The sequence below is a fragment of the Mytilus edulis genome, chromosome 4 (genome assembly GCF_963676685.1).
Source record: "Mytilus edulis chromosome 4, xbMytEdul2.2, whole genome shotgun sequence".
NCBI classification, from domain to species: domain Eukaryota; kingdom Metazoa; phylum Mollusca; class Bivalvia; order Mytilida; family Mytilidae; genus Mytilus; species Mytilus edulis.
Window position 1 is genome coordinate 94,299,843 of NC_092347.1, and position 14,486 is coordinate 94,314,328.

At 32.6% G+C, this 14,486-nt stretch overlaps 1 protein-coding gene across 1 annotated transcript in view; it reads right to left on the minus strand.

Moving 5' to 3' along the window:
* Positions 1–14,486, minus strand: part of LOC139521102 (uncharacterized) — a gene marked incomplete in the record, with an annotated part of 139,990 nt that overhangs the window by 43,255 nt on the left and 82,249 nt on the right. The window contains 19 exon segments of the mRNA XM_071314380.1: positions 447–602; positions 899–1,008; positions 1,495–1,649; positions 2,002–2,110; positions 2,490–2,589; positions 3,009–3,227; positions 3,683–3,746; positions 4,234–4,703; positions 5,698–5,790; positions 6,660–6,883; positions 7,468–8,103; positions 8,480–8,594; positions 9,716–9,922; positions 10,253–10,449; positions 10,987–11,167; positions 12,114–12,275; positions 12,667–12,779; positions 13,222–13,397; positions 14,008–14,116. Coding sequence (XP_071170481.1) covers positions 447–602; positions 899–1,008; positions 1,495–1,649; positions 2,002–2,110; positions 2,490–2,589; positions 3,009–3,227; positions 3,683–3,746; positions 4,234–4,703; positions 5,698–5,790; positions 6,660–6,883; positions 7,468–8,103; positions 8,480–8,594; positions 9,716–9,922; positions 10,253–10,449; positions 10,987–11,167; positions 12,114–12,275; positions 12,667–12,779; positions 13,222–13,397; positions 14,008–14,116 — 3,596 coding nt within the window.

The window sequence follows — 14,486 nt, forward strand, 5'->3', positions numbered from 1 at the left end:
GTCTTTTTCATTTTTAGCCATGGCGTTGTCAGTTTGTTTTCGATTTATGAGTTTGACTGTCCCTCTGGTATCTCTCGTCCCTCTTTTAAGAAGGGCATTTATATTTCATTTTACATCCTTTTCTAATATTTCTCTTAGCGCATATCAGAATTGACAGTTTTCAATATTTCAAAGAAGTTTTTAACATACTTTTTTCTTGTACATCAACTGTGATCAAGTACAAATTTAAATGACTATTGGACATTTGCAATCATAATAATATTACCTGTATATGAAGTACACTACAACAATGACATTTTCACCCTAACATGTAAATTAAGCATACATATTATTTGCAGATATTTTCCCCCTTACCTGTAAATTAAGTACAAATCTTAATGACAGACATTTCCCCCTTACCTGTAAATCTAGTACATATCATAATGACAGACTTTCATCTATCTTACCTGTACATCAAGAACACAATCTTCAATAATGTCGTCAAAGTCGATGGTGATACCAAACCCTAAACAGGCTACGCCCACTACTGACAATTTAATATCAGTTGTACATTTGTCACGTGCCTTGATTTCAGTTATACCATTTACCGGCCATGGAGGTAGCTGGAAAATACCAATCATCCTTGTTTATAAAACTAATATGATCATGTACACAACACATACAAATTATTATCAACTAGTTATCTTAGTGGAAAAGGTCTATTTGGCACATTAAGGAGACATTTTTTTAAAATACCTCACTTTACAATGTTTGAAATAACTATAATGATCATTAGATTAAATACAATTTTCTAAAATTTTTTCTGAAAAACAGATATTAAAAACTTATTCTGTTAGTTATCATGAACTAGGGAAAATTATATTTTTTGACATTTAAGTGGATACCAATAACAACTCACATCAGTTATAGTAATATTAAAGTTGATATCAAATATAAAGAATATCTGTTCTACTGTTGTACTACATTTCACAGGTTCTTCCATTGGCAACTCGTTGGTGATATCTACAGCTGAAATATACAAAATAGTCACTTATAATGTTCATCAGAGTAGGTGAGGAAGTGGGGGAGGGGGGCAACTCATTGGTGATATCTACAGCTGAAATATATAAAATGGTCACTTATAATGTTCATCAGAGTAGACGAGGAAGTGGGGGAGGGAGGCAACTCATTGGTGATATCTACAGCTGAAATATACAAAATAGTCATTACCACTTATAACGTTCATAAGATTAGATGAGGAAGTGGGGGAGGGGGTCCTTCATTTCATTGTTTTTTAATTTTTTGGCCTATTCTGTCCATTATTCTCTATTCTTTATTCTTTTGTTCATTATTTTCTATTCTCTTTTTTTTATTTTCTATTCTTTATTCTTTTGTCAATCATTTTCTGTTCTGTCCATCAGACCAGAGACAGCAAAAATTAGGTATATAACTTGTTTCGTAAGAGCAAAATAGGAATTGAAGGTTTATTTTTAAATACTTGTCATCAAGAAGTACCTTTTTTCTTGCTGATTTTTGCACAAGCAGTAATGTCACGGTTATTTGAACATACAGGATCTTGTCCAGAGTTACATTCACAGTATCTGCCTATATCAGCTGGGGCATCAATATTTCCACAGAAACCATTATATATAGTTTCTTCTGTTGGTACTCTACAAATATCAGAAAAGACTGTAGTACATCAATACCATCAAAGGGGCTCTGTCGCATCCATATTAAATTGGAATATTTCAAAAGGTATTTTAAAATTGTTTTTCTTAACATTTCGGCTTATTCTAATAACTCTTGAATTACTCTAAAATTATTCCAAGCATTGTTTTCTCCTACTTCACACACAGCTTGAATTTTTTCGAGATCCCAATAATGAGAATTCCCCTGTGGCAAAAAGAGGCTGCAGACAATGTACCAGTGCTGGCTTTACAAGGCCATTTACAGGAAAACGTTTTAAAATGTCTTTAAATATGACAATTAAAGTCCCATAACTCTCAGATCAGATGTTCTTACCTCCAACTTTTACTGAAGTCATTAGGATACTTGTCACTGGGATCCAAGAAAGTGCCATTTGGTTTCATATAATCATTGTCCTTATCATCATCAAAATTACCACATAAACCTACAACAAAAGAGTATCTAAATATCAACATCTAGCTATGGGGATACATATACATATAGAAATATAGTCCCATAAACCTACAACAAAAGAATATCTAAATATCAACATCTAGCTATGGGGATACATATACATATAGAAATATAAACCCTTTTACAAATACAGTGTAACCTGTTTAAGCCGAATATCTTCAAGACTTAAGATTTTGATCGGTTTTGGACGATGTTTGGTTTTATCAGTTTCACAAAACATACAATTTGATATGACGGTGCTTGAGAACGTGTTTGGTTTATACTTCCATATCGCAGTGCTGTAATTTGAAATTAAGGTAATATTAGTGACAAAAATTTCTTAAAGAATAAGCAATATCTATATATTGTACCTTCAACATTTTCAAAGTCAACTGGTCCAGCCGTAACCCAAACTTGTAGATATTTCTTTCTCTTTTCAATTTTCACTGATGCTCCATTGGGCAAGGTAATCTAATAAAATAAAATGTCACTTTTGATAAAATGTTGTTTAAACTGACCTTTATTTTGTAATTTTCCATTTTTTTTCAAATTGTTATTTAAACCTTGAACTCTTTTCACCATCTGGTAGCTATCAATATTTACAATTATTTGACATTATTAAACTTCTAAGAGGTAGAAGCCTTAATTGCGTTTGTAATATTAGATTTGGAAAATCAAATATACCCTTTTCAAAGCATATAAGACTGATAAGTTGTTCAGAGATCACAAAAATATTTTCCACCTGTCAGGGTTTTTGAAGTAGAGCTTAGTTAAGGTAAAACATAAAAACCTTTTTAGAAAATCTTTTTTACAGAAGTAATATTAAATCAACTTTTCATAATCAATGACAATAAATCAGTGTACCACAATATATCTTCCTTGATACTTACAGTGAATATCTTTCCTTTCTTTTCTTCTTCTACAGTAAAACCAGCTGTCAGATCTCCATTTTTGTAGATTTTCTTGGTTAGTGATCTTACAGTGGTAGTAAAGTCATAATTAGCACCGCATACATCGAATAGTATGACATCGTCCTCAGCCCTGATGGCCACGGCACAATTACAGGCGGTTTTTGAATTAGATCTGCATTTCCTCTGGAAAGTTCTCACCTGAAACAAGATAAATACATAGTGCTAAAAGAATATAACAAATAAACTTAAATAAAGGCAACAATAGTTTACGGCTGTTCAAAAGTCATAAATTGATTGAGAATAAACAAATCTGTGTTACAAATGCTTAAAAATATAGACTGGTAACATAACAAGGGTATGTACTTATTTGACTGCAAATTTCTGAATCTTCACTTGAAACTATCAAACCAAGAATTAAACTATTGAATGACATGTGACAATTATGGCTACAACCTGAGCAATTAAAGATTGATAAGAGTATTTACAGAGATATCGAACTATTTTTTGGACAAATCATTGAATTAATTGTAATGAAGCAATGTTCATCCAAAGCCTAATTTAATAGGAGGCTAAGGTTCATTAAATGATAGATTTGCTACTTACACGATTAATTTGACGATTTTAATCTTTCAAAGCTAAAAATAGAATCTTACCTCATAAAGATTTGATTTAGTACGGTAAAGTATGAACTCTCCTTCTAGGTAGTTATGGTATTTCCTGAAGAAAGAAAAAGACAAGAGTATTAGTAGTAGATATTGGTATCAAAATCAATGAATAAAAGAACGACAATACAATGGAAATTAAAAATAACATCTTGAGGTCAACATATGGTGTTCAATGCCAGACAAGGTTAATTTAAAATTTACCAGTTTCTTTAAATGTTTTCTGACATAGGCGATTCAGTCTGGGAGTGAAAAAGTGCTTAATCCAACTAAAAATGGTAAATTGTCAGTCAAAATATTAGACAAAATTTACATTATTTCTACTTAAAATATGAAATTAACAAACTCTTACTGATAAACTCTGATGCAAGATTAAAATTTACTAATCTTTAGATTGACAAATCTATGGTTTAGAAATCCTTGCATCTTGACATTATGGCATATACAAACATGTCTCATCTAACCATACATTTATCTCTTTATCTAATCTGAATTTGCAGATAATAAACAGGGAAATTGAAACAACTAAATATAAAACTCACTTCTTGTCAAATGTTTTTATATGGGGATGACCTTTTGACCTGCAACGGACCCGTCTATCTCTGTCTTTAATGTCCAGTTCTATACGTCCAATGTCGTATTTAACAACACCATCATCTTGTGTAACAACAGCCTCCAACTGTAATGACCTCTTCTTATCTCCATCATTGATACCATCTATTCTGGCTTTCATAAACAGTTTAAACTCATTTTTCCACTCTGTTGTAGAAACTTCAGTGCCACAGGTATCGGCAGCAGATTCACCGGTTTGGAAAAACACAACTTGGGATAAATCTGTTCCGTCTGAACATTGGAGTTCCTTAGCTGGTCTGATGGAAGCTTTCAGTTCTACTTTGCATGAATAGTCCCTAGCGCCTCTCGTACAGAATAATCTTGGTGGGATATAGCTCTGAAGAGTAAGCTCTGTAGGTGGCTGACCTTCATGAAGGACAATACTTCCCTCTTGAGAAAACTGAAAAGTAACAATTAATACATATACTGTGGATTCATTTATTTTCGTGGATTGAGGAAAACTTGCATATTCCTGGAAATAAAATTGCGTGGTTATGGTAAAGTCTGCATACATTCCTTTAGAAAATTTGTAATACGTTGAACAGTTAAATTTGCGGTTCCCCTGAACCTACGAAATCCAAAAAAATTAGCATCCAACGAATATTAATGAATCCACAGTAATGGGATTTAGTACCTTAGACATTCAATAACTACAGCATTGCAAAAAGGTAGTTATCATTTTATAACTTTAATTATAATGTATACAATAACTTTAATTATAATGTATACAATAACTTTAATTATAATGTATACAATAACTTTAATTATAATGTATACAATAACTTATCTATAGTTAAGACTAGACCACCTGAATAAAGCATTAAGATGCAGAATAGAACTTTAAACAAACTTCTTTTACTTTAGTGTTTTAGAGAGTTGCAGGGATACAGTCTATAAAATGTTTTTGTCAATGACTTGTCAGTGGTGTAGCTTTTGTCAATGACTTGTCAGTGGTGTAGCTTTTGTCAATGACTTGTCAGTGGTGTAGCTTTTGTCAATGACTTGTCAGTGGTGTAGCTTTTGTCAATGACTTGTCAGTGGCGTAGCTTTTGTCAATGACTTGTCAGTGGTGTAGCTTTGGTCAATGACTTGTCAGTGGTGTAGCTTTTGTAGCATGTGCTTACAAATAATTGCATATAAAAAAAAATTCAATAAATTTTTTACTATTATTGGTCAGCTTCTAAAGGGCTGGCGCCCCAGGACCCATGCTCATAATTTATTTTCCAGAGGCTATGTCACTACTTGTTCATTGTATAGATGTATACAGTTTTAATACAGTTAACTTGTATAAAATAATTTGGTAGGGTATTTGGTATGAAAAGTTTAAGGTATATTGGATACTGGAAATTCCTCAAAACTAGGCTTGTATATTATTCTATATAAATAAGTCTTACCTTGAATGCCACATAAACAGTGTTACTGACTTTCACTTCACCTTTACTTTGATCACAGCTGTCTGCATAGCATACTTCCACCGTGCAAGATATCTAAAATAGTCAGTGCAAACTTCAAAAAGTAAGAAAAGAAAAATAACCAACATTCTGAAAACCTAAACCCATATTTTAACATTACAGTGGGTAAGAGCAGCACCTTTTAAGGAGAACATAAGAGAGAAATCTTTCTAAAAAAGATTAAACGAATAAAATATTAATGAGTTAAACTGATCTAAACTGACGTACCAGGCCACATCCACTTGTATCTTTGTCCTTCTGATGAGTAAAGCCTTTTTCAACTGATTTTTATAGTTCGTTCTTATGTTGAACTGTTATACCTCTGTCCCAGGTTATGGGGGTTGAGATCCTGCTAGCAAGTTTAACACCGCCACATTATTTATGTATGTGCCTGTCCCAAGTCAGGAGCCTGTAATTCAGTGGTTGTCGTTTGTTTATGGGTTACATATTTGTTTTTCATTCATTTTTTTGTACATAAATAAGGCCGTTAGTTTTCTCGTTTGAATTGTTTTACATTGTCTTATCAGGGCCTTTTATAGCTGACTATGCTGTATGGGCTTTGCTCATTGTTGAAGGCCGTACGGTGACCTATAGTTGTTAATTTCTGTGTCATTTTGGTCTTTTTGTGGATAGTTGTCTCATTGGCAATCATACCACATCTTCTTTTTTATAAGGATGAATTCAAGCATGTTAAATGTTTTGTGTGATTGAGTTGCTGCCTTATTGACACATCCTCCACATTCCCATTTATTCATATTTACACACCATCACTCCAAACTCATCAATAAGGGAACAAACATGAAAAAAACATAAGAAATATCAAGATCTGGGTTAACCAAGGGTGAAAAATTTAAAAGAGACCAAAGTTTGAAGCATTAAATTGAAAGACAAGTATAGGAACTTACAGCTGTGCCATACAACTGCTCATGGAAATCATTTTCATCCAAAATGGCAAAATCATCATCTCTTGTTATTGTAACCTCTCTAAGTACGTCTTCGTTGAGATAAAACTTGACAGTATATTTGACATCATAACCAGTCACTCGATCAAAGTCACAAGTAAATTTTGATTCTCCAAATCTATCTAGTTCTGGTTTTAAAACTGGAGGATTCTTAACTGACGGATACCCTGTAATGAAAAAATACAAATTTTTTGACTCATTCAATTTTGCAGTGAACTGATTTTCCTGTTTATCTATAACTACAATAGACATGAAAAGAAGTTTATATTGTACCATTTAAACAATATTTGTATCATTTAAAATTTCAGAGTGAGGATGACTCTTTCAAAGTACCTACAGATATTCCAGAAGTGTGGGGGCCTTGAAGGCCAAGTGAACTATGTAATTCATCTACAACATTACTAATCTGTCAACACTAGGGTTGCTAGTTCTAACCTGGTTTATTGAAAGATGTGCTTGACTTTGATCTTAACTGACTAAGTTTTGTTGCCAATGATTTTTTCTATGTGCACTCTAGCTTCCTCCACCATTAATAACCGCCTGCCCAGATATAGCAGTCTATCACTTTAATATGCTTAATAATAATAGATTGCTAGTTAAATAAGTTATCAATATAAAAATAAAATGTGGTATGTTTTCAATAAGACAACCATCTATTCAATAGGGACTAAATGATGTAAATTCAACCATAAGGTCGACAAATAAGATTGTGAAAAATCAAATTTGTTTTAGTATTCTGTTTTTAACTCACCAATAACGAATCCTATAGATATGAGAACTTCCCTGGAAGCTAACAAAATATGCCAGTATTCCATAACCATGTCAGCATACTCTCCATTTCCATTGGGACGTCCAAGATACAAATCACATTTGGTGGGGGTTTCTACATTTCTTAGAAGATAATCGGTGGTATCTCCCACTTTGTTTAGATTGATGTAAATATTTAATCCAAACTGAACACTCCATGACATTTGGATGTCATAATATTTATCAGTTTTCACATCAGAAACAGATACTGTCCATTCTCTTGTCTTTGTGCTGACCTTGAAGTACAATCTTTCATTTTTATAATAGATAGCATATCCAGCAGAATCTGATTGATCTCCACAATTAGTATAGTAATATGTGTTTTCTTTTAATGATCTGAACTTAATGGTAAATGATAAGGTTATTCCCAGAAAGCACTGCTCAGGGTCATAGAGACATCCTCCTGAACTAGAAACGACCTTCAAATACTGATCAGCTCCATTAAAACTTAATGATAACTTATTGTTCACATTAACATCCAGTGACATTCCACCAAAAGTGGCTATTGTACCTGAAGGTACAACCAATGATGTCCCATCCATTCTGATGAAGAATAATCTGTACTGTCTCACAGAGTCCACTGAAAAATTAAATACAAGATGTCAAAAATGGTCATATAATCAATATAATACAAACTTAGTTTACAATTTCAATATTGGAATATTTTTTACAGATCAATTTAGTTTTTCCTCTGAATTAATTAATTCAGTTAAGCATCAAAATCTCCATTGTAAATGGAAAAAGCTTAGCGGAACTAAGCATTTTACTTGATAAATCAGTTCATAGTTCTGATTATCCTTGAAAGATAAGTAATGATTATCATATGATTCAAATAATCTCAATAACCTCAACATTAGAATAGCCGTAGAAATCCAGTATTAACCATCATTCTATTGTTCAATTTGTTTAAAGGCTATAATTATCAGCTTTGTTTTGTTTAAAGACTACTATATTACCTTGGATAACAGTCCAATCTGTTACCGAGATAGCAATCCTACATCCCACTCTTGGGTCTGCTGGTAATATGAATCCATTCTCATAACACACCTCATTAATATAGCAGATATCATTCTGCAAAACCAAATAATTACATTACATGTAAGTTTCATACAATCCATAATTTTGATTGGCTGAAGAATTCCTAAAGATATATTTAGTTTCCATATAAAATTCAAAATCAATGATATGAAATCTGTGACAACAATAAAACAGTACAAAGAAAAAAACAAATTAAATGCTTCATTAAACTCTTTTCATGGTTGTAACATAAACAAATATATTTTTTTGTTATCTTACAGGGTTGTAAAAGCATTGCACATATTTTATGTTTTATATAAATTGGACTTTTAGTCAACAGAGTATTTTTATTTTGAGTTGCTGTCTTCCTTTCTTCAATATTAAACTTATTCACAATTTCAAAATAGAATTATTTTTTGTTTAAATCAATCATTTGTTTGAGACGCACCATGTTCATTTAGTGCAACAACCTTTGTAAATGTGTCCACTGTTATCAGTATGCTATACTCACCCTTAACATACATATATCATCTTCTGTACAGGTATCATAATACCCATTGTAAACCAGATTAGTGACCCAGTCACTGTACTCACCCTTAAAGTACATCCATCATCTTCTGTGGAGGTATCACAATACCCATTGTAAACCAGATTAGTGACCCAGTCACTGTACTCACCCTTAAAGTACATCCATCATCTTCTGTACAGGTATCACAATACCCATTGTAAACCAGATTAGTGACCCAGTCACTGTACTCACCCTTAAAGTACATCCATCATCTTCTGTACAGGTATCATAATACCCATTGTAAACCAGATTAGTGACCCAGTCACTGTACTCATCCTTAAAGTACATCCATTATCTTCTGTACAGGTATCACAATACCCATTGTAAACCAGATTAGTGACCCAGTCACTGTACTCACCCTTAAAGTACATCCATCATCTTCTGTACAGGTATCACAATACCCATTGTAAACCAGATTAGTGACCCAGTCACTGTACTCACCCTTAAAGTACATCCATCATCTTCTGTGGAGGTATCACAATACCCATTGTAAACCAGATTAGTGACCCAGTCACTGTACTCATCCTTAAAGTACATCCATTATCTTCTGTACAGGTATCACAATACCCATTGTAAACCAGATTAGTGACCCAGTCACTGTACTCACCCTTAAAGTACATCCATCATCTTCTGTACAGGTATCACAATACCCATTGTAAACCAGATGAGTGACCCAGTCACTGTACTCAATACCATTATTGCTGACCGTGATGTTATAGATAGCGATTCTTCTAGGTAGAGCACAGCTAACACTATCTTCATTGATGTACTCAGCCAGAACAGTTCCCATTTCTCCAGTACTTGTCAAGTTGTTCTGAAATGATCATAGATATTGGAATAACAAGCTTTCATTTGTAAGGGAAACAAAACAAATTCGTGTGATATCACCATTTATGTAGCCTAGGTTATTTACCTTTTAGAATATATCTTAAAAACATGAAGAATTTATCATATGCTTGATGTGTTGATTTGCACCAACTTCATAGGGAAAATTTGTCAATTGTAACAATAGGTAATTTTGAGAACTTCTTTTGGCTAGCCAAGAAAATCTCAAAAGTTTCTGTGCTGCCAAATTAAAAGGTAAAAAAATGTTCTCTTCGACAACCTAGTCCTTTTTAATCTTTGATTGACAATTATTCCTTACATATAAAACTTCATAGTGGCAGGTAAGGTTGTCTGTGTCAGCAAAGTTTGCACCAACAATAACTGGCTCCAAACATTTGTATTTCTTCACATTGTGATCACATGGGTTCTGTGAGCTGATGTAAGTGACCTCTGGTGGCAGAGTACTGTCAATAGAGCAGTCATCACCAATCCATATACCAGTACAGATACATTCATCTGTAATTCAATCAATCATATTAAACACAAATCTAAGACTTTAATTGGACATAAATCATATTAAGCAGGTGTAATTTTGTTAAAATTTTAATGACAAAAAAATGGTGTTAAGTGAAAATGTTTTGATAAGACGTTATAACAGTTTCTTATCTTCATACTTTCTGTCAAAATTGCTTTTTCTTAACTTATAAACAAGTTGGACTGTGAAATAGTGCAAATGAACACACTTGCCTCGGATAACTATTCAGTAAACAATAAAGTGGATAGGCATTGGATGTGTACATGCGTCACAAAGTGTAGTATTCTCACATGGAGCTCTTTTAAAAATTTTCAGAAAGCCTGGAATTAAACTTTCTGCACAAAATGGAATGAATAGTTCATACATAACAATATTGAGTAAACTGGTAGTTGTAAAAATATCCTTTCAGTCAACTGTTGTGTCACATACTATAAATATGTAGTTTTATGGCAATAAAGATTTGAATTGAATTGAATTGAATTGTTTATTATAAAATACCTTCAAGCACTACCACTTACTTTCTTTACATGTTCCATGATTGGAGCACTCGTTTGGACAGATATTATCTGCAATCTGAGGATCAGGTATTACATCGTCACCAACAGTTACCCAGAAATCTATATCTATTTCTATAATAACCAGTCCTGTGTCCTCTACATCCTCAACTGCTTCAAAAGTCCAGGTAATATCATCAGTAATCTACAGAAAAATACATACTTTTATGCATCTTGTTTATTATTATACAAACAAATATGGATTCCAAATAAACATTTTTATACTTTTTGTTTTCAGCTGATGATGTCTCCAAATGACCTTAGATCTGCTCCAAAAAATATTCTGACTTCAAGCAACAATCACTTTTTAATTGACATTTTTTTTTTCATATCAATGTTTACAGGAACTGTGTGATTTTACATACTGGCAGAAAAATCTTCATGCATTTGAAACATATATATCTTACATTTAGTTTCCCCTCATAATCTTCTATTGAAAAAGCCCAGAAAATGATAAGTATGACAAAGTTTTCTTTTCCTTCCTAAAGGCTAACGTACAAGTCATTTGTTTAAAAGCTGTTAATGATTCGACTTTCGATAGATGGATGGATGTTTAATCACAGATGATTACCCTGTACATCCTTTCTAAGACAAGGACTCGTTAAGACCAGAGAGACATACTGAGCAGGATTTCTTAATCTGTTGACACAAAACTTAATAGTTCATAGGGAGACATGTACCTGGACTCATTATTCTGTCTACAAGCTTACTGTCTTTGTTCTTATCACAAAAGTTCTGTTTGCTTTGTGAAGAAGTAGCAAATACCAATTTAAAAGTCTTCAGCTAACCTTAATTCGAATGTAAATAATACTTCAAATTTATTAATTTAAGAGGCTGGATCATGAATGAGGGTTAGAAACATTATATATGTTATCTGCAATTGAGAAGCATTGATGTTCAAACTACTGTATACCAAATATCAATGGGTACTCATCATCATTTACATCATATGAGAAAATTTATCATTAGGTACTAACTATGCCTATTTTGCTTTTACCCCTACCCCATCTCCCAAAGTCCTGTTAACACGGCTATGCCAAAAAATGAAATAATACATCTAAACATTCCAATAGGTGTTTTAACAAACTTACTTGTATATCTTCTATACAGCTCTCTACTGTCAACTCAAATATTTCATTCATACCAGGTAAGGCTATACACCTCTGGGCAACAGGTCTGGCCTGTATATACTCTACACAAATCTTTCTGGCCATTGTTAAAGTTATACCAGTTTTGGTAGGCCATGAGAGTTCCTGTAGTAAAGTTTATACATTATAAATATCTAGCCATGCTTTTTTTTCAAATCATTTTATAAAACCTAAAATGAACTTAATGCCCACTTGCACATAGCCTTTTTATCATTGATATGCTACATATTTCTCAGGGCTATTACAGTTTTTCATGTCTTCAACTCTTTAAAGATTTCATTTACAAGAGCGTATTCATATCTATAATTGCAAAACTTTAAAAAAAAAATTCCTTTATGAAAATTGACGCTTAAAAGACCAAAGTAAATTACTATTAACAAAAAAATCCAGAAGGCATCCCATTACAGGAGGTTTTTCATAAAACAGTTAGGCTAGTCATATGAGAGATCATTAGATTATCTATGTGGCGTTAAATCAATATAAAACAGTCACTTACCCCTTGTTCATAGTTAATATCGAACTCAAAATTAATGATATTTGCCGTAGAAATACACCTAGCCACTGGTGACTCTGCCTTCTCTATCAACTTGGCAGTGACATCCTTCCTTCCTGCAGGACAAGTTATAGTTCATACAATGTCTGACAAGTTATAGTTCATACAATGTCTGACAAGTTATATTTCATACAATGTCTGACAAGTTATATTTCATACAATGTCATAATGCTAAGTTAACTAAGCTAGTGCAAGTTTCAATACTATCCAATATAAATAATTTGAACTGATTTCCTAGTAGGGTTAACCTAACTGATAATTAAAATGTGAATCACTTTATGTTCTAAAATATATTCTTAGAAGTGACAATTACTTAACATAGGTGCCTGAACTCTTGAATAACATATGTAGAATATAAACATGGGTAAATAGAAAGTATTAATGGAACAATTCTAAATTTCTTATACGAATGAAAAATTGAAAAAATAACATAAAGGAGACCAGTTTTAAAAAAAGGGCATGTAAATATTCATATATAAAGACTACTTGTTATAATACCTTTCTTCTTGTAGGATTTCTTTTTCCTCTTTTCGATTTCTTTACATTCCTGATAATCTAGTCCTACAGCACATTCGTTAGTCTCGTCTTCCATACAGTTACAGTACATACCAATATCTACAGTCTTAGCCTTGGTTGGACAGTAACCATTGAATAAACTTTCTGATGCTGGTACTCTAAAATATTTATCATATAAGTAAAACTGGTACTCTAAAATAGTTAGCAATATATGTAAAACTGGTACTCTAAAATAATATCAGAAAGACTTCTTGCACTAAACATTACTGTCTATTATGATTAAGTTGATGAGTCACTACGTCATTGATTTTGAATCAAAATATTCATTTTAATCCTATTGATATTTCAGTAGTTGAATACTCACAACTTCAATAGGAATCATAGTATAAATAATAACAATAATGTGTCCATAGTACATGGATGCCCAACTCACACTGTCATTTCATATGTTCAGAGGAATGTGAAATTGGCCTACAAATTAGAGAGATCATATCATAGGGAACATGTGTACGGTGACCTATAGTGGTTAATTTCTGTGTCATTTTGGTCTCTTGTGGACAGTTGTCTCATTGGCAATCATACCACATCTTCTTTTTTATAAGTTTCAAGTTGATTGGACTTCAACTTCATCAAAAACTACCTTGACCAAAAAATTTCACCTAAAGTGGGACAGATGAACAAAAGAAGGATGCATAGGCCAAAAAAACATAATGCCTGTCTTTTTTGTAGGTGGGGCATAAAACATGGAATTGACAATAAGAGTCCTACCTCCAATCTCTGGAGAACCCTTTAGGTTGTTTCTCGTTACTACCATATATCTCACCACTTCTTAGTGTTAGGTCATTAGTTTTATCATCGTCAAATACACCACACAAACCTACAAACATAAACAATACACCATATAAACTTACATATATATATAAACTTCTATGACATTTTTTAGTGTCAATATTATTTATTCCTACCAGCAAAAACTGTACAACCTTTTTTCAATAGTCAGATTAATTTAATCAATTCATCCAATGAAACTCTGAAACAGTGACAGATTTTACGCATACTGTGGATTCATTATTATTCGTTGGATACCAATTTTTGTGGGTTTCATGGATACAGGTGATCACCGAAATCAAATGTTCAACGAATAACATAGTTTCAATAGGCTTTGTATGCAGAGATTGTCAAAACCACTAAATCAAATATCCGCGAATATGCAAGTTTGTAGCAATCCTCTAAAATTGATACCCACG